General features: G+C 37.3%; 1 protein-coding gene across 4 annotated transcripts in view; it reads left to right on the top strand.

Annotated features, from left to right (window-relative positions):
• fggy.L (FGGY carbohydrate kinase domain containing L homeolog) overlaps window positions 1–18,707 on the top strand; it is a 128,174-nt gene extending 109,467 nt beyond the window's left edge. For all 4 annotated transcript variants that reach the window (XM_041589343.1, XM_041589342.1, NM_001093701.1 and 1 more), the window contains 2 exon segments: window positions 17,060–17,121; window positions 18,409–18,707. In XM_041589343.1, coding sequence (XP_041445277.1) covers window positions 17,060–17,121; window positions 18,409–18,490 — 144 coding nt within the window. In that variant the 3' untranslated portion in view covers window positions 18,491–18,707.
• The last annotated feature ends 3,411 nt before the right edge of the window (window positions 18,708–22,118 follow it).

The following is a 22,118-nucleotide window of genomic DNA, read 5'->3' as shown; positions in this document are numbered from 1 at the left end:
CAGATGACTTGGCAGATGTTTTTATATGGTCACCTGGGTCACATATAACTCAGGATAAAAATAAATAGCTGTGTTTCAGAGAACTACAAGAAGCCATTACCTTACTAATTGTTTTTACTTTCCCAGAGCATATTTTTCTTTCCAAAATACATAGAAAATGTAGTGTTTCTCTTTCAAATCTTACCAAAAAAAATGTTCAATTAAGAGCTGTTTTATATACAATATGCCACCAAGATGTTCATCAAGGGTTGCAAGCAAAGGTATCCAAGAAAAGCATTTCTAACAATAGTGAGAATATAATGACTGATTTTTCATTAGTAATTGACCCAACTTGATAGGATCATTACTATAAGGTTCTTGTTTGTTGACTGTACATGATTGTCTTAAAACAGCATCTCAGAACATAAATGTTTAATGGGCATTATTTGCTAATGGGGGCTGATCCTATCCTCTGGGTATACTGTAAAGGGCTGTAAGAATCAACCACCCTCACTTAGCTTTTGTGTGTTTAGGAGCATGGCATAATATTTTGCTCTAATTTAGTCAAGTCAGTCATATCCATTATTATTTGTTTATAATGTATACCATATTGTACACTCAAATAAAAGAAAAGGTATAATGAATAAACATTAGTAATAGTTATTTATGGACTGAGCTCCATGACCCAACAATTTAAAAAAATGGACAGATGTGGGTTTGGCTAATATAATATTTCAGGGTTGGCATGAAAATATGTAATGACGAATATATTTGACAACTTACACTTCTCTGGTGCTGGTTTTCACGGTGATGCTATTCCTAGACGCACAACCATGTCATCACAAATCAAAATTACAAACGTACTACATCTCCCTTACCACAAAATGCAGAACAAAATTTTGGGGGTCTATACCTCCCTGACAAAGGAAAGTGTAGACCCCCCCCCCAAAACGTTCTGCATTTTGTGGTAAATCTGGCTCAATAAAGGATTCATTGCACATCAAGAAATGGTCAAGTGCTTTATCTGTTTATGATTTTGCCATGTTGGGATGGATCCATTAGAGATGTCCTTAAAGAAGAATTCAATCCTAACATTAAAAAAAACCTACCCCGCTACCCTACATAGGACCCCCCTCCTTCCTCCCCCCAGCCTAAGTGTTACCCCAGGCAAATGCCCCTAAAGTTTTACTTGCCCCTCAATGCAGATTCAGGCATCGGAGTTCACAGGCGCCATCTTCTTCTCTTTGGAAACCTTTGGAATAAGGCCAGCGTGGCGGCATACGCAATTGGCGGAATTTTTTGCCTTGCGACAACTGCGCATGCACCGAAACTAACTAAAATTGCCAAAGCGCCGGTCTCATTCCGAATATTACTGAAGTGGCTGAAGATGGAGTGAACCCAGATGTCTGAATCTGCACTGAGGGGTAAGTAAAACGTTAGGGGCATTTGCCCGGGGTAACACTTAGGGGCAGATGTATCAAGGGTCGAATATCGAGGGTTAATTAACCCTCGATATTCGACTGGCAAATTAAAATCCTTCGACTTCGAATATTGAAGTCGAAGGATTTTGCGCAATTCGTTCGATCAAACGAATAATCGAAGGAATAATCGTTCGATTCAAAGGATTTTAATCCATGGATCGAAGGATTATCCTTCGATCAGAAAAAACTTGGAAAGCCTATGGGGACCTTCCCCATAGGCTAACATTGGCCTCGGTAGGTTTTAGGTGGTGAACTAGGGGTTCGAAGAATTTTTTAAAGAGACAGTACTTTGATTATCGAATGGTTGAATAGTCAAACGATTTTTAGTTCGAATCGCTTGATTCAAAGTCGAAGGTCGTAGTCGAAGGTCAAAGTAGCCAAAAAAAACATTCGAAAATCAAACTATTTTTCCCCTATTCCTTCACTCGAACTTAGTGAATGGGCCCCCTAGACTGGGGGAGGAGGGAGGGGGGTCTATGTAGGGTAGGGTTTTTTTAATGTTAGGGTTGAATTCTCCTTTAAGGGATGATATGATTACTGTGTTTAAACATATAAGTCAACACTTTGATGTTTTATTAAGTAGTAGATCTATTAAAAGGGAACAAGGCATACTGTGTGATTAGCAGAACCCAGGGGGTTTCATCTTATGTTTTCATGTACAGTGAGAGTTGTAAAGTAGTTGGACATGCAGCTATGTTACAAAGAGGTAGATATGTATTGTGCATATGCAAGTGTGGAAATACAGTATCAATAACTTTTGTTGATCCTTGTACTGGTTTGATGGCTGCTTTGGTCAAGAAGGAATTTTTATATTCCCCTTCTGAAGCAAACAGGAAACTGCTGGAGATGTTTTATGTCTTCTTCTGGATAATCTAGAGAAGTTAGATAGGGTAGGATTTTTTGAGGCAAAATGTTGAACTTGATTCTCCTGGGCCTTTTCTCAAACTCAGCTACTATGTATGTTCAATATGTGGATTAATGTTTACCACTGATGTATGGGAATATATAAACATATTACTAGTTTCACATAAAATTGCTGTATGTCAAATGCAGAAGGTAAATATAGGCACTGTTGTGTGTGCAGTTTGCTGTTCACAGGCATCCATAATTCCATGCAAAGGGAATTCAACATTGCACCTACATTTAGATAATTATACATAATCGTTAATATTCAAGAAATATCCTAGATGGGTGGGCAAAATACACCTCTGACTTCATATTCATAGTAATATCTACATATACATTGCTAAGAATAATCCCTCAGCCTCCATTTGTGGCAGTGTGCCCCACTTATGTATTTATGTAAGGAAAAAGAGGGGATTTAATAACAATATGGGGCCCATTTATTAAACCTCAATTTTTTTCTGGTCGAGGTTTTTAGGGGAAAAGTCAAATGAATTTATTCGTGGAAAAATAAAAAACTCATAAAAAACTGAGATTAATTGGAGTTTTAGTAAATAACCCCCAATATGTGCACGGGCCCAGTATTATAAGCCTTTGACAATACCTTTTGTCTTTAAGGCATAAAAAACGATAACCCATCAACACAGAAAGTTCTAGCATGCCCAGGAAAAGTGCACTTCATATTGAGATAAGAACTTTATATGACATCACTGCATAGAGAGGAAACTCTCACAAAAAGAAAAACTACTGCTTTACAGAAATGTTTATACAACAATACAGTATGTTACAACAACAATATAAATAAATGAAAATGCTGATTTCCCATGACACTTTTAATACATAGTACAAAAGTTTTATTTCAGAAAAGTGGGCCTTAAACCCAAACTGAGACTTTTAAATATGATTATTGGGAGTGTCGGACTGGGGTGTGAGGGGCCCACCGAGACTGTCGCCTCAGGGCCCCCCAGCCCCTACATCCCAGTCATGGAACTTGGAGCCGGCACTACGTTCTCGATCAGAGCGGGATTGGGTCAGCGGGGCCCACAAGCTGCCAGTGCCATTAGGTTTTTTCCTGGTGTCCCACCAGGCAAGTTGGACACTGGGTACTGAAAATCACCCCATAACTTCAGTTAGGAAAAAAAATATTTGTAGTTATACATTTTAGGTGGTTGATTCTGGTTACACAAAATAAACCTCCATTTATGCAAAATAAAATAACTTATTCCATTTAAATGGGATCACGGACTAAAGCTGGCCATACATTGAAAGATCTGATCAAATCAGCATTGCCCAATATGTTGGCGCTCTAAAAATACATGTTATTAATAATAATAATCGAATCAGTTGGCGAGGTTGGGTGAGGACAGCATCAACGAGCCAATTTGGTCCTCACCCCAACAGGAATTTTAAATCTGCCTGAACTATATCTGGTCATTTTTTTGCCAAGATTACTAGGGAAGGTCCATTGGAGGGCCCCATTCGTGGCCAGATAAGTTGCAGACTAGGTCTGAAGGGGCCAAATCAGCATCTTAAATTTGGTCGTGAATGCAATATTAAGATGCTGAGGTTTCCCGTGCATGTGGCTGCCTTTTATGACAGTATCAAGCTGGATCCAAATTTGGTAATAAGTGCACAGGAAGTGCATGGAGTGGTTCTATAACTGCAGACTAGAACCAACAGAATTCATTAAAATTTTGACCAAAAATAATAGCTGAACTTAACAAAGAAGAGATAACCAAGAAGGGGTGGTACTGTCACCTTAAAAGTTAGTGCCAATGATGGCCATGACTATTTATTCACTTTATGGGATTACTGGTCCTTTAAGGATGCTGTTACAGATCTGTAGGTAGATTGTAGACTAATACCTCACTTATGAAAAATCAGACAGAAACAGTCTTTGTTTCTGAACTTTTTCCTATTCTGCATATTTTGAATTGCATTTGTTTATATTTATTAGTTTATTTGTGTTTCCCTACCATTATGCATTTACCTTTTCATTTACAACTTTTCGTTTTCTGAGATGTATTTATTGCATAATGAGCAATGATAATCAGAGCACAAAGTAGCAAAAGTTTCAACCAAGACACAAGCAGTAAGGCAGCTGTCGGTGATGCAGGGAATATACAATTTCTACTACAGTATTAATTAGGACATACAAATGAAGCGTTAATCCAGTAATGACAAATGTTCTCTGCAGGGGGCTCAGTGCTGTGTGTATATATGTTGGAACTGTAAGCTCTAAGTATCCTGACTATTTGGCACCTGTTCCAGTGTTGTGACCGTAACCTTGGGTTAAGCATTATGTCCTGACGGTTACTTCTGTGAAAGAACAATAGATGCTCCATTTACTGTTTACATTAGGAGCAGATGGAAGCATAAACCCTCAATCCATAAAAATATCTTCTTTTTAACCCGCAACTAAGTGGTGGAGATACTGGTACTTAATGCTGATTAAAGCGGTACGTGTCCTGATTAAATATTTATACAGCGGAGAAGGGCGGAATGCGGCTCATGCTCTGTGTTTGGAATAGAGAGGGATTATTTTGTGGATGCCTTATTGAATCATCACAACAGAGTGTCTGACAAAAGAACTAGACTGCAATAAATAAAGATTATCACTGACAAATCACGGCATAAAATCTATACAGTCTATCCGTATAATCCTGTAGAGATTTAATAGTGAGCCCTTAGGCATCTTTACAACTATCAAAATGTACTCAGATCTTTGAACAGAACGGGACAGTACATAGAGATCCTGCTGTGTATTGCACTTGAACAAATCCATTAGTGCATTAAGGACCAAAGCATCAGCACTCTCTTTGAAAGATGGTAATTTTATATGGAGTGTCTAGAATATAATGTAATCGAATATAAAGTAGAATGTTTACCTTATACTGATACAAATACAATAAAGCAGTAATAGCATGAGATAACTGCAAGTTAAACTGCTGTTTGTTTATAAAGGCATTAAAGGGTCAATATAATTTAATTTTATTATTTTTTCCTTTGTATTTGTCTAATGAAATTATTAAAGGGCGATTAAAGGGCATTTTCTACAGATTTACTGTTTCTCTGCAATAAGTATATAGTACATTGTACTTAATGATAACTAAGCTAACAAAAACAGGGCCGGACTCCACTGTTGCTCCCCCGCTGCTCTCTCTCCCCCGGTCACTCAAAAGTATAAGGATGGTGTGCATGTGGGGAGGGGCTGTCGTTGGGTAAGCAGGCAGTGGGGGCCCTAGAGGGGGTATGGGGGCCCCTGGGGTAGCACACCTCAGTCCAACCCTGAACAAAAAAAACACACTTATTGAAAAAACAATCTTGGGTTTTAATTGTTTTAGTAGCTTTAAAAGGGTGGCTCTCTAGAAAGATTATTTAAGGCAGTCTACTTGTAAATTTAAATTATTATTAGTGCGCCCAGTTAACCCCCACCACCTTACAAGCTAAGCTGTGACACTTTGACATCTATAGGACCTCAACAACTTTTAGATGGCATAGTTTTACATTAGTTTTTTTGTGGTTGTTACATTTAAAGGGGTGGTTCACCTTTATAACTTTTAGTATGTTATAGAATGGCTAAGCAACTTTTCAGTTGGTCTTCATTATTTATTTTTTTATAGTTTTTTAATTAGTTGCCTTTTACTTCTGACGCTTTCAAATGGGGATCACTGACCCCATCTAAAAACAAATGCTCTGTAAGGCTACAAATGTATTGTTATTGCTACTTTTTATTAATCATCTTTCTATTAAGGCCTCTTTTATTCATATTCCAGTCTCGTATTCAAATCAATGCCTGGTTACTAGGGTAATTTCAACATTAGCAACCAGATTGCTGAAATTGCAAACTGGAGAGCTGCTGAATAAAAAGCTGAATAACTCAAAAACCACAAATAATAAAAAATTAAAACCAATTGCAAATTGTCTCAGAATATCACTTCATACTAACAGTTATATCAAAGGTGTACAACCCCTTTACTTAATATTGAAAACTGAATCTTTTAAAACCATTCTTCACAAGATTTTTTAGAGCTACAAAAGTTAGAATCGTGAAAAAATATATATGAATGTTAATAAATCACCCCCTTGATATGTGTAAAATGAAACCTGGAAAACGATTGTGCCAGATTAAGTTAATCTGCCCTCACAGAGATCCATCATAGATGTTTCCAGTAAATTATTAACAGATTCCTGATTCCATATGCAAATATTTTGTAGACAGACAGTAAGAAGAGATTACACCATTTTCCATGGACTCCATGTGTTGTTGTAGGGAGGCTCCACATTGTATAAAAACATGACCTGTTCACAATTGCAGTGTGCCTCAAACTCCTTGATGAAAACATCCATTATCATCCATTTCAGTCTGATCTCTTGCTAAGGTTATCAGTGAAATATTTCCCACGCATTATTGAACTGTTTTAGATGCCAGTCTGAATTTTTGTGAGGATATAAAATGAGCATGGTCAGTTATAACAGAAAGCCTGGATGATTAGTAGTAGTAGGGGTATTAGTGGTGGACAAGCACATTCATGAAAGATATAAGGCAGACTCTCTGTGTTTTTTTTTCTTAGAATAGAGACACTTGTGCAATTAAACCTATGTTTCTTATACCTTGTCTGGAACAGCTGATAAATCTTTCAGATTCACGTGAGAACACAGTATGAAATCCCAAAAGCCTGTTCTCCTCCCTCCTAAAAATAGCAAAGATTTATTAATCCTTGCACTGTATAAACATGTCATTCTCTTTCAATCATTGTGTTCCCACATGCTTAGTCTCTTTTGAAAAGGGGTAACAAAGTTACCACTGGCTATCTAGCAAGCTATTTTTGATGGAAATAAAGTTCTTTTAAGAAACATGTCTGCATTAAAAGTCAATGCTACTGACTGTGTTTGCTCTTTTTTTCTTCTTTCACGTAATATAAAGATGCACTTTGCCCTTCTCTTGCACATAACTTAATTGCCACAGATCTGCAGCAAACAGAATACAAAGACCTGACCTCCACGATGTATACAGTACTGCCTGTTTTCAGCAGAGATATATTCCTAAGGGGTGGGCAGAAGTAGTAGTAGTACTTCAGCCCACCCCGTACATGTCTCCTAACTTGGTTTTATTCAGGCCTACAAGTTAGGGAGTGACCTGTACTTTCCACCTTCTCCCTGCGCAGCTACACCCCAGAAAAAAGTGCTTTGTGAATAGGCACTAAGAGGTGCTTTTTTTGTCCTTTGTAAAGGATCCCATATCATTTTTTTTTCGTAAGATTTTCTTTGTTGAGTGGAAATCATGCACCTCCTCTTAATTGTCTTAGAGTAGCACCCCCTGTGTTGTGTTTATAGTGCTCTAAACTGTCACCCTAGTTTCTATCCCCATGGCCTTGTTATCATGAACTGTTCTGGGGTTAATATTCCTTACATTACCCCAGCCTCTATCCCAATGGGATCATTATTATCTGTTGTGGAGTTAATGGTGCCCTGCCATCACCCCAGCCTTTACCCCATGTTGTGCTTTTTGGGGTTCAGGCTCAGGCTGCCATACACCAGCACTTATATAATGAATGTCACTCAGTATATACCACTGGGCTGTTTATCATGGAGTTGTTTGGGATACATTGTTTTGTCAGCACCTTTCTCTCTCCCACTGGGTTGTTTATCACGTTCATTTTTGGGGAGTTACAGTGCCCTTCCAGCACCTCCCTATGTGTCCTGGTGGGCTACTTGTTATTCTCTGCTTAGTGTGTTATACCCTTCAAAACCAAACTGCCGCTGCTTTTCGTACTGATCTGTCTGGGTTATAATGCCCCTCTAGTACCCCTCTCAATCTCACTATCCTTATCAGGCCCAGACTGGCAATCTGTGGGTTCTGGCAAATGCCAGAGGGGCTGCTTCACATTGCCATAGACAGTTACTATTTAGTGGGCTGGTGGTGGTGTTTGGGCCTCTGTGTATTTGAAATGCTAGGGTCTATTTTGGATCCCAGTCCAGGCCTGATCCTTATCATGCTTAGTTGCGCAGATCAGTGGAGTAACTAGATGTTCCTAGGAAAAAAAGCCCAAGGTCTAATTGTGTCCACAAATCCCAGCTGGCTCCTACTTGTATCCCTTCAAGTCCGAAAAAAATCACTAAAAATGAAAAGCCAGCGCCAAAGGCACAGGGGACAGACAAAACAGAATATAGGTGGGCGCCTCGCACGCGAGGAAAGGACGCTGTAAGCCGTCTTTACACCTTCCCAAGTAACTTTGATCTTTTGGGACCTTTTTGTGCGGACGTTTTACACAGGGGGAGCTTCCAGGAGGACGATGCATAGATATGCTTTTTAAATAACCATTGCCATGTGAGTGCATTTTAATCTGTGATTTTAAAAAATAAAGAGGTATTTTTACACTATTTGCTGCAGCATGTCAATTTACAGTTTATACCAGCAAGTTGATATCTTATGTTTGTGAGTACCCACCTAAACAAGTCTCTCTAAGGAAAGTTTTTTAACCCTTTGGTGGTGGTCAATACAGAATGAGGGTAACACTTATAAGGTGGAGTTAATTGTTTGTTTTTTTACACAAGAGGTGGCAACATTGTAAAACAATATTACCCTATATTCTGTTTTGTCTGTCTCCTGTGCGTTTGGCGCTGGCTTTTCATTTTTAGTGATTTTTTTGAGTAACTAGATGTTACTGGGCCCCACAACAAATTCAATTTAGGGCCCCAAAACATTGGTAAGTTGACCCAATTCTACAAAGATATATTGAAATTGCTTTTCACATGGATTGCTAGAAATAATAAGTAGGGATGCACCGAATCCACTATTTTGGATTCGCCCGAATCCCCGAATCCATCTTGGAAGATTCGGCCGAATACCGAACCAAATCCTAATTTGCATATGCAAATTATGGGCGGGAAAGGAAAAAATAGAAAAAATATGGTTTACTTCCTTGTTTTGTAACAAAAAGTGACATGAAATCCCGCCCTCCCCACAATTTACATATGCAAATTAGGATCTGAAAAAGGCAGAATCCCGAACCCTGGATTCGGTGCATCCCTAATAATAAGGCATATTTCTTACTGTGATATCGATACTGATCGCCTGGTCTGCGGTGGCGAAGGCAAGTCTGGTGCAAAAGGTAACGTTCAGGAAAATCCGCATCTTAGTGAATTAGCGTAGTTACGTCCATTCGCCAGTGCGAAAATTCTCCTGGCGTTAGAGTGCGAAGTAGCGCTACAATCTCCTTCGCTAGCGAAATTTCACCAGCGTTAGCCACTTCGCCCTTAAGTAAATTTGCCCCTATGTGTTGACCCCTAATAGAAGGGTGAAAGGGTGACCCCTGGACCCTTTGTGAGATAGTCTCTGTAGGGGCAGGGGGCTTATGTTAAATCCCTGTGATGTGTCCCTCGCTGGGGGGTCCAATATTGGTAGATGGGCTACCCCAAAATTCTAGGAGTCCAAGGAATCCAGTGTCCCTTTCTTAAGGATTCGCTAGTTTGAGTTAAAAAGACTGGCAAGAAGACACCAATATGTCATGGATTGTATGCCGGGCTGAGCTGCTGCCTTGGCGGGCTGCTTTGTGGAGATCTTTTTGCCACCATGTATAATTCACAGCTTGGCAGTAAAGATCATATTGTAGTTGATCCCCAGGTCCCGTAGGTGCCTTTAACCTTGTAGAAGATGTTGTGCTCTTTACTTCTGCTAAAGTAAAGAGAATTGCTTATTCTCTAATATTTTTCCAAACTGTTTTTAGCACACAGAAAGTATATCTAAATAATAGAGGTATTCATTTTTCAGTGTGTCTTGGCATAAAAACAGCCACAAGTTGCATCTGTTAAAATACCATAAGAAAATAATTTTACAATGCTAATTTCCACATTATGTCAACCTTGTAGCACCTAACAGATCTTAGGTTAAATGAGGTGCAAAGTACAATGTTCTAGATAACAACTGAAAAATCTACAAGTTCACATTATTCCTAATCTGACGATCATATACTTTACATGTGATTTTCAGCAGAATGCAAAGTATTGCCCCCATATTGATTGATTTGCACTCTAGTGGTAAATGCCAATTTGCAGGACAGATAAAGGCACCAGGATTGTGGGACAAAAGCAATGCTACTGACAAACACAAAACTCCATTTTATATATTTATATAGTATGAACTGTGGCCAGTTGTTTTGATTTAAAAGCATTGGAGATGGAATAAAAGTGCTGATTGTAAGACTCTGATCTACGAATTAAATCTGCCAGCCTATGTAGAGCTTGCCAACCACATTCCTATATTTTTACTTCAGTCAGAAGAAGCTGAAAATAACTTAATTCTGCTTAAAATGCCCATTTAGAAAACTTTGTACTTTGCTTTCCAAAAATCATAATATTTTTAAAGACCAGTCCTGAATTATAATCATTTCTGTAAACTTGGTATTTATTTTAAAACAAGATTGTACAAAACAGTACCTGCTTTTTTCCCCACAAAGAAGCATTTTAAGTCATTGATACCTATGTATAACCATATAATAATAATGAAAGATACATTGTATATTCTATGTTTGCGTGTACTGTGCTTCATATGATAATTACATCTTATCTTCCCCTTGAGCAAACAAACATGTATGTACTGAAAATTCTTTGAAATACCATCTGTGTGTGTTGCCAGTGGACATGTGGTGCATCATGTATGGCGCTGGCAAAATACTTTTATGTAGGTGCCATAAATTTGACGTTTGCCAGCAGGGTTAAAATGGTTAAAACTGTAACAATATGTTACATTCAAACATAACATATTTCCCTTGACATTGTAAAACTGTGCATTTTAAACATTTTACATTTATAGAACAGCATGGATCCAAAATGCATCCCAGATGTGACCATGTGATATTCAAGACACAATCCTTTGCTGACAAAAGCAAATATGTTTTGTATTTCTTCATCAATAGTGGGGGATTTTTTCCAAATCCCTTCAGATACAAATATTTACTGGCTTATCCATGGAAACCAATGTAAATATATACATGTTGATTTAAAGGGATACTTTAAAATCTTTTTATACTTGATGCAATCAGCATAACCATTACTGATAAGCTGCCATTTTAGACTATATGTATGAATTATTTTGCATTTAACTCATCTAACATGGGTACCTTGCACTAAACCACATCAACAAGACCATATTGGGACTAATGTCCAGGGCCCCCTGCAAACCCCTCGTCCCCTATATGACGCGCGGAGCGCGCATGGATGAAGGCACCGCAGCGCTCCTAAATCAACAGGTGCTGTGCGCAGCGCCTGAAAAAACTTTTTTTCCCCCAAATTTGATCGGGAGAGGGGACTGACCCGGCGGGGGCCCATTAAGGGTCACGGCCCACCGGGTTTTTTCCCGGTGTCCCGCCGGGCCAATCCGACACTGTGGTTAGTTAGAGAATAACTAACCATAGTTGCAGAGATAGAGAGCTGGTGAGTTACATATTGGTATTGAAGAATGACTCTGAGGTGTCCTTTCACACTACCAGTGCTCATACCATCAGGTTGAATTTAAGTAAACCAAATCGGTGCATTATGACCACTTTTAGTACAGACATTTTTTATCACATAAGGTATTACAAACTCCATAAATAGAAAATTCACTACACAACATAAAATTGGTGTTGTTTTTATTCTTTATTTTCATCTCTGCTTTAATGATGAAATGGTGAATTATGATGAAATCAGCTGACATGTACAAAAGAAGATAATAGTTAATATTTATGTCAAAAAAGTACTGCTGTTGGAAAAACACTGCAGATGTGGAAAGTAATGTGGAAACATGTGTTTTGCTTGAAATAAACACTATTGCTTCACATAAAACAGTGTGTGCTGATCCATCGTGCAACATATATATATATATATATATATATACTATAACAAACAAGGGAAAGTTGTGCTCACCACTATTTTTTAAAACCATTAGGCGGGGGTGCAATGAGGCTGTGACCACAAAATACATATAGTCAAATACAAGAGTCCTCTGCACTCAACCCATTATCAATATATTTAAGACAGCGACATTTTGTGCATACTGCTACTAAAAAATGCCTTACCCTTTAAACAAAACAGGGATTGTTTGTCCATATATTGCAATATATTTAAGCTGGCCAACTACGTCAAAGTCATCCCATATCTGGCCAGTCCTATGCTCAATTTTATCTGATTCATTAAGAATTCTATTGCTTCATTATACATTTTACAAAGGGACTAGGTATTACCTGCAACTTAACTTGCTGCTTTCAAAGTAAACCTCCATACTTGGCTGCCCTTTTATTAGACACCAGTGGGATCACCTGACTATAGCTGGGAAGGGTGGGAGCTACAACATAGAGCTGGTCACTGCTCCTGTATAAACTATAACAAACAAGGGAAAGTTGTGCTCACCACTATTTTTTAAAACCATTAGGCGGGGGTGCAATGAGGCTGTGACCACAAAATACATATAGTCAAATACAAGAGTCCTCTGCACTCAACCCATTATCAATATATTTAAGACAGCGACATTTTGTGCATACTGCTACTAAAAAATGCCTTACCCTTTAAACAAAACAGGGATTGTTTGTCCATATATTGCAATATATTTAAGCTAGTGGTGAGCACAACTTTCCCTTGTTTGTTATAGTTTATACAGGAGCAGTGACCAGCTCTATGTTGTAGCTCCCACCCTTCCCAGCTATAGTCAGGTGATCCCACTGGTGTCTAATAAAAGGGCAGCCAAGTATGGAGGTTTACTTTGAAAGCAGCAAGTTAAGTTGCAGGTAATACCTAGTCCCTTTGTAAAATGTATAATGAAGCAATAGAATTCTTAATGAATCAGATAAAATTGAGCATAGGACTGGCCAGATATGGGATGACTTTGACGTAGTTGGCCAGCTTAAATATATTGCAATATATGGACAAACAATCCCTGTTTTGTTTAAAGGGTAAGGCATTTTTTAGTAGCAGTATGCACAAAATGTCGCTGTCTTAAATATATTGATAATGGGTTGAGTGCAGAGGACTCTTGTATTTGACTATATATATAATATATATATATTATATATATATATATATATATATATATATATATATATATATATATATATATATATATATATATATATATATATATATATATATATAATACACAAAAGCCATGAATATCCTGTAAATTATATCCTTATAAATGGTGAGTTCTGATGTCATCAGTTATAAACGGTGAGTTCTGATGTCATTTCTGTCACATGACTCACTGAAACGTGTGTATTATAATAAATAAAGTACCCCCAGTTGCAAAATATGAGGATATTAGAAGTTACCTCGGAGTTCCATGACCAATATAAAAACACTCGGCCTTCGGCCTCGTGTTTTTATATGGTCATGAAACTCCTTGGTAACTTATAATATCCTTATATTTTACAAGAGGGGGTACTTTATTCACTATATATATATATATATATATATATATATATATATATATATATATACCTCCCCAAACTCCCAGCACTCACGATAAATACATTCACGTTGCCTGGGTGCACGCTTCACAAAGCTGCATACAACCCTCCCCGAAAGAAGCCGCACTGCTCAGGACTTATTAGAAAAAATAGTCGTTTATTTAGAAAATATATATATATATATATATATATATATATATACAGAATATGTAGACTGTGTATTATAGTTGTCCCTGTCCTTTGCAGAGTTCAAAACCAATTTGCATTACATTTATCTTAATTTACTAAACATTTGAGACCCTTCACAGATAATCTGTAAAGAAACTAACAAAAAAAATTTGAGAAATTTAATTAGAGACACAATGCAGTATTTAGTGAACAATACCACTTTGCTTGCTTTTTAAATTTGGGGATTATTTTAAAAATTCATTTATAATTTTCTTTCTTTTCCCAAAAACATTTTATTGAAAGTACTGCAATTACATATATTTCTCTGTTGCGAGTCTCCAAAATTAAAAAATATGTGTCTCCACTGCATTCTGAAGAAAAAGCATATGTTTGCTTGCACACTAATTCATTGCAAAAAAAACTATTTCGGGCTGAATCCACTCCAAACATGAAGTAAACATAGAACACTATATGTTAATGTTCATCAGTTCTCTCAAATGCCACTTAGCTCTGGTAGATGAATCAGCAGGGATAATAATAGAATGAAATAATTAGCTTGTTTTCTCCATTAGCGAGTATCACATGGCATTTCTATGCATGGGTCACTGTTTATTTAAGTGTATCTGTTTAAACCATTGCATTACAAAAATGAGTACTGGATCTTGAATGGGCTCTTTTATACACAATGCTCATTGGCTGGCGTTGGCTCTTCCGTGACTCTTCACTTTCTGCTTGCCCAGTCTTCAGAAAGGCTTACATTTTAGGGTTTATTTATAGTGTAGCCTTTGTGGAAAAAGAAGAAAGAAATGTTTAAAAAAAAGGGCGAGAAAGAATATTGAGGGTTTTTATGAAGAATGATTGCTTTGTATGAAAGAGTATTCTAAATTTTGTTGACAATGTGGTTTCTATTCAGAACGTAATGTTTAACCTGTATGTGGGAGTTAATAGAGTGCTTTCTGTTTAATGAGCTGTCACAAGCCTGGTGTCACGCAGAATCCAAAACAACAAAAATGAGCACACTCAGAAAAATTAATACAGTATTTGACATTAACATATATTTGAAAAAAATTGGTGAGAGAAATGAGAAAAGCAACTGATCAGTGCACAAAGGATCCAATTGGCCCAATATACAACAAAGAACAACTCTTTACGAGCTCTTTTTTCTACTGATTTTATTATGTTCACTACATTCAACATTTATCATAGTAAAGGAGGGTGATAAAGAGCACAAAGCACCAGCCCATGGTTCTATTGTAGGAGTTCTGCAGTGATAGTTGGGGGTTTCATTTTAAAGCAGTGTAAAATGAATTACACCATAAAAATGGCGTTAAAAAGGGGTTTATCAGGATCTTTCACCCTCAGTTTATCCCTTACATGTGTGTATTTATAAATCGATGGATTATTCCGCTACAACACATAAGTAAGCGAAAACCCATTCAACAATTGGGAAAATGTAGGCACCAAGAAGATTTCAACATAAGAAGCTTTGTATAAAACTCGCAGTGATGGGGAGCACCAGTTGTTTCACAGCATTAGTAAAGCAACTTTTTGATGCAAGAATTTCACACTTGACTTCAAATACAGTAAAGCTAAAATCATGCAGCTCCAATATTGTGTCAGGAACTGAAAGTTTAATTGCTTAATTGGCAACAATACCTTTGCAAAGATGTTGTATTCTTCTTTCAGTTAATGATAAGTACAGAATATAATAATATATAAAGAGGTATTTTGTATAACTTTTAAACTATATAGCCATAAGACATTATGATAACTTCCTAAGCGAAAAAAGAGGGCAGTATATATAAATTATACTTAAATTATACTTAAGAAAATAGCCCATTGGCATTAAGGTGCACCACATTGTTCACATACTGTACAATTTATTGGTCTACTTCTAACTGAATTACTTGAGCCATTTATTGTGTCACTTAAGCAAATTAATCAGACATCAAACTAAAGGTCTGACATACATGGCAAGATATTGTGGCATCCAAACACGAAAAAGACAATAATACAGGTATGGGACCTATTTTCCAGAATGCTTGGGACCTGGGGTTTTCCGGATAAGGGATCTTTCCGTAATTTGGATTTTCATAACTTAGGTCTGTTAAAAAACTATTTGAACATTAAATAAACCCAATATGTACAAGCTACTGTTTTATTATTACAGAGAAAAAGGAAATAATTTTAAAAAAATTGGATAATTTGGATAAAATGGAATCTGTCATCCCGTAATTCGAAGCTTTCTGGATAATGCATTTCCGGATCCCTTACCTGTACCTGATGTATTGCAGTCGGGTTTTCTCAAATGGATATATAAACTGGTGATGGAGGTGACCAGCTCTAATATCTGCTATCCCTTTACTAATATTTATGAAAGATATTATTGGTCGTTCTTGACCCTGCTCCCCTTAGTGTCCTAGGAGCATTAGCGTCTGTGGCAGAGAGCAGGAGACGCAGTTCAGCCCTGTCTTGATAGGGCCCCAATGTGTGTGTATGTCCTGCTGCTCCTCTGAATGATGGCCATGGCACAGGGCAGGAGAGATGCCTACATGCCACCCCCGCTTGCCTCATTTTAATCGAGCACTGCCTAACAAAGGCAGCAGTCTGATTCTTTCATTTGCTCTTTGCACACACTGTGTTTCAGTTTGCAAATGAGCCCCATTGTGGTAAAACCAATGAACGGTGAATCAGTAACATGCAGACTGCTGTCTTTAAAGTGTTATCATTCCATGCCAGTTGGAAACAAGTCAGAACATCTTCCATTGCCACTTTAATTCTATCGTTATCTATTGACTATACATGAACAGATATTATCATCTGAACAATTTATAAACCTGTACTAAATGCCATAGCACGAATACTGTATTTCTCAATCTAATGACAATATCTGTATGTGTATGTCCAGTTTTAGCCACACCAGATAATGCGTAATAGGACGAGATACAATAGAAAAATCAGAACATGCTATGCTACATATTGACTTAAATATACATAGATGTGGATTCATATACGAGTATACCTGTAAGTATATGATATATAAGTTAATACATAACATTAATGCAAATATATTTAAATTTTTAACAGGAAGCCATGGAGAAAATGTCAAAAGTGGGCAAAATCATTTTCCCTAACCACGAAGATAAAAGGTACTGTTACATATGCCATAGAAGCTTGTTTTTATAGATGCCATATTTCTAGCTACAAAATGCACATGAATATAAAATGCTAAATATAAAATAGAAGTATTGTGCTGTGCATTACTCTGGTGGCTCCTTTAGACCGCACCCTGAACCGCACCCTGAACTGCGTGCGTTCTACACTTGTGCTGTTATCAGCAAGAGACAAAATATGGGGCTGGAGTGCCACCTTCAGGGCTACAGAAGCACAGATGTAAATATATTCTTAGTCATGAGATGCATTACACTTATTTATACTGTATATATATATATATCAAACACAGGGGAAATATTTGCTGCTGACGGATAGAGGAACAGACATAACATATGTACACTGGCTAAAAACAAAATGGGGGTCATTTCTAAAGTTCGCGCATCGCATATTTTTTCGCAAATGGTTGTATTGCCCATGTTTTTTTTCTGAACGCTAATATATTGCACTGCTCTGCCCGTCTTTTAGGTTTTTGCGAATTTGCATTGTGAATAAATTTTCACAAATGGCGCACAAATGAGACGGGAGTTTGTGCGAGGTTGTTGTGCGCAAAACTGTTTTGCGAATATTTTCTCCGCCACCATTACGTTGTGGCGTAATTCAGTGCCAGAGTGTGCGCACAAATGTTCGCAATTTGTGATTTTTTACATATTTAAAAAGCTCTTATAGACATTCGCATTGTGAAAAAAAAATCCCAATTCTGTTTGCACCGCAGCTTTATAAATATAACCATGCACAGGGCAAATATATTCACTTTGCGAACCAATCTGCCTTGCGCAAAGTTTATAAATGACCACCGATGGGGTATATTTATCAAAGAGTGAAGTTAGAGGTCGCCCTCTATTCTCTATTCATTTCTATGGGATTTTTAAAAGTGTATTTATCAATGGGTGAAAGTGAAAGTTCATCCTTTGATAAATACGCCTTTCAAAATCCCATAGAAATGAATGGAGAGTGGCGGAATTTCAGTCTAGAGGACTGTGGCGACCTCTAACTTCACTGTTTGATAAATATACCCCATAGAGTGGGGGCTGCTTTAGGTTCTCTCAGGATGATATTAGAGGTGAAATTTCTTCAGCGAATATTTGTCAGTTTACTAAGAACAGAACAATGAATTTTCGCAAGAGAAATTTAGGCTGAGGCTGACAAACTACCATTATACCGACAAAGCCATACTTATGAGGATTATAACAGGTACATCTATCCTAATATTTTGTTATGCTAATGCATTGTTATTTTGTTTCTTCCCCTCTCCCATTTTGCAGATTTTATGATAAGAAGTATGAAGTATTTCTAAAGTTATCTTCTCACCAGAAGGAGTATCAGGCTATCATGGGAAGAATGTGACTCCAACACCACATCCTGCAATGCAACAACAAGATTTGTAATTAAAGTACGAAGATTAAACAACTTATAAATTACCAGCGCTTGGCTCTCATCCAAACCTTGTTGGACCAAAAAAGGGGGTCTATAGTCTTAAAGGGGAACTATGGTGAAATTAAATATAAATCACATGGAAATAGGAAACTTTCTAAATATAATCAATTAAAAACTGGGTACTATACATGAAACAATTGTTACTCTTCATTATCCCTCTCTCAGAAATCTCTCTCTATATTCAGGAGTCAGATTTTGATTAACAGTAGGAATGCACAGAATTTGACCAAAGCCAAAGGGGCAAATTCAATAAAGGGCGAATTTTCGACAGCAACGCTTTGCCACATTCCACAATACTTTGCCAGGCGCAAATTCGGTACCACTACGCTAATATGCAAAGCTGCGTATCAGCAGATGAACGCTGGTGAATTTTCACTAGAGAGCATTTCATAGCGAATATTCGTTACTGTTCATTTCTGCCTAGTGAAACTTCGCTAGCACTCTTGCACTTAGGTTAATTTCAATAGGGCAGGTACCTAAAAGTCGTATGGACGTCTTTATTAGTGATGTTGGTGTAAATGCTTGAAGTGGCCCCTTTTTCAAACACATGTCCAATGAGCCATAATAAAGGCAGAGGAGGAAATGACCAAGGCATGAGCCCACATTTAAAAAAATGTGGCATGCCCCTCAAATTAGGTTTAAAAAATTCCTCACACATAAATCGGTAATAGTTTGGACTTTTGAAGGCAGTCACACTTTAAAAAAAAACAAAACTTTAATGTATTTCCGGCATACAGGATATGATGTCACTGACATAACATTGAAGAAGATGTAGCTTCATTTTATCAGTTTGCCTGGTGTGAGGTGGCGAAGAAGTAACATTCAGTAAAATTCGCATTTTTAGTGAAATTGCGAAGTAACGACGGTTTGCCAGATCGAAAAGTCGCCTGGCAATAGGGTGGGAATGAACGCTAGCAATGTTCGTTATCGAATTAGTCAGTTAGTGAATTGGCGATGTCACTGTGGATGAGATTTATGGTGAATTTTCGCTAGCGTCGGGCACTTTGCCCTTTAGTGAATCTGCCCCCAAATCTTTTATGAAGGATTCAGCCAAATCCTAATATGCAAATTATAGAGTGCAGAAGGGGTATACAGTATTACAAAAAAACATATTGCCATAAGAACTTGCTTGCGCTGGGTAGCAGTGAGCAGGAGTAAATTCCCTTTTGGTATAAACAAATGAGTAAATGACAGGATAAAGCTGCACATGTGAAAATAAATATATAGGCAGTTGGTATATACATTTTTTTAAAGATCTCTTTATTTATGCACTCCATACTGTATATCGGTGCTGGAGTGGTTGATAAGGTCAATGTTTCTAAACCACATTCCCACAACTAGTGCACGTGGCTTTATTTACCTTTTTGCAATATTTGTTGTGCTGGACATAAAAGCCATGCTCCTGTGTCTCTGTGATACTGTCTGTTTTTTATCCTGTCTGTCCTTAAAATAATTCAGCGCTCTTGTGTTTACTCACTGATGGGCTTATTTTTATGTCCCTATAATATTTCCCTATGTAAAATTTCACACATTGTCTCACAGCAATGCAAGCCATTTTAGATGTCTGTTGCCAATTTATTTCCAGTGTCTTGCAAATAAACTAAGCCTGTATGAGCACAGTTGCAGAAACAGGTAATTAGTGATTTATTATATAGCTATATAACTCTGTTCCATGTTCACATAAGATTATTGTGTTTCTCACGCACTACATAATTCCAATGGAAGTAAGAAGAATAAATTACATTGCCTCCAACCATCTCTCCAGTATTATAAATATAGCATTAACAACTTAAACATTAGTAAATCTTGTACATTTTGTTTAGTAAAGTTACTAATGCCCCCTTTCCATCCATGCAAGACTACTTGTACCATAAGCATAGCACTAGTAGAGTGTTCATATATAATATGTGAAAAATAGGAGGGTCTACTCCCTAGACAGAACTGCTGAGACCACAAATGTTCTGCAGAGAAGTCTACAGTATGTCTGGGAATCTAGATGGGATAGGGATTGGTCAGGCAATATAATACTCAGCATGTGAAACCAAATCCTGTCTAGAATTAGACTTGTCAGAAACCAAGGGGCCAAAGCATACTGTTTCCAGGAGCCAAGGGTATAGCGAGGAAACTGAATCAGGACACAGGCAAGCAGGTACTTGAACAGAAACAAGTATTACTGTAGCACTAGCAGGCAAAACAAAGTAGGGCGTTAAGCACTGGCACAGGCATGTTACAGGGCAGAAGATGTAGGTAGTAAATCAGGCAATTCAGGACAGCCAAGGTACATAAAAATAACATGCACTGGAACAGGCAAGGAGGGCAAGATAAGATAAGCAAACGTCCACAACAAAGAAAACAGCGTTAAACAGTTAAAAAGTCCAAGTCTGAGCAAAAGTTAAACAGGCACAGGTTCAGGAGGCAAGGTGACAGTAGTGGACTTTTAGGACCTTATTTACTAAAGCTCAAATTAATATTAGTTTTTATGAAAACAAAGTCCACCAAACTCCCTTCCGTGAATAGAACTCATTAATCAATAATTTTTCTCGAAAAAATCACAGCGACAAAATGTCATGATAAAATCAAGCGTCAATTAGCTTTGTACACTTGACGTTCAAAAAACTCAACTCGAATTTTCACTCGAAAAAACAACTTTTTCTGATTATCGGATGAAAACCCCAACTTTTTTGGATTATCTAGCGCAGATCAACATACACAAGAAACAACTTCAGGAACATCTGCCATTGACTTCTACATGACCTTGACAGGTTTGAGAAGGAGTTTTTTCAGATTCGGATTTTTAGCAGCTATGGGGTTTGATAAATCTCTAAAAATTTGAGTTTTAATTTTTCCACTAAAAATTTTTTTTTTTCCCCCCAAAACCCTCTACCACAATAAATCGAGGTTTAATATATATGGGTCGAAAACTGAAAATACTTTGGTTTGTGCTACTGCCACATAACAAAAAGTGTCTATGGTACCACACAACAAATAAGTATTAAAGGAGTAAAGATACAAAAATATAATAGAAAAAATAATAAAGGAGAAACACTCACCTCAGTCCCAAGGTGCAAAGACCAAAAACACTGTATACAAAAGGATGTGAGGATCTCCAAAAATAAAGAGACAAATATAAAAAGTAGAAAAATTTATTAGGACATGAAGACCTAACGCGTTTCGTGCCTATTGGGGCACTTACTCATAGGCTGCCAGCCAGCTCTGCAACGTCATAATCAAAAAGGCTGATGGACATGGGCGGACAGTGAGAAAGCTTACTCAATATACTCAATATACAGGAAGGGTCTATGCAGACAAAGTAGTTATAGCAACATGTAAAAAAACATAAATTCACTACATAAAAAATGATGCTGGGCATTGTGGCATGCCCATTCATTCAAAATGATGCAGATGAACAAATACGATGCACAGGAGCCAAAGAATACACGTAAAAATGTGTACTTACATCAAAAAAGTTATTCTAAGCAACATTATAATATACATAAATTACATATTTTCAATGGTTTTAAAGCTATTTGTAAATATA

Source organism: Xenopus laevis, chromosome 4L (genome assembly GCF_017654675.1).
Source record: "Xenopus laevis strain J_2021 chromosome 4L, Xenopus_laevis_v10.1, whole genome shotgun sequence".
NCBI lineage: Eukaryota > Metazoa > Chordata > Amphibia > Anura > Pipidae > Xenopus > Xenopus laevis.
Note: the sequence above shows the minus strand (reverse complement) of the source record. Positions and strands in the feature narration are given on the sequence as shown.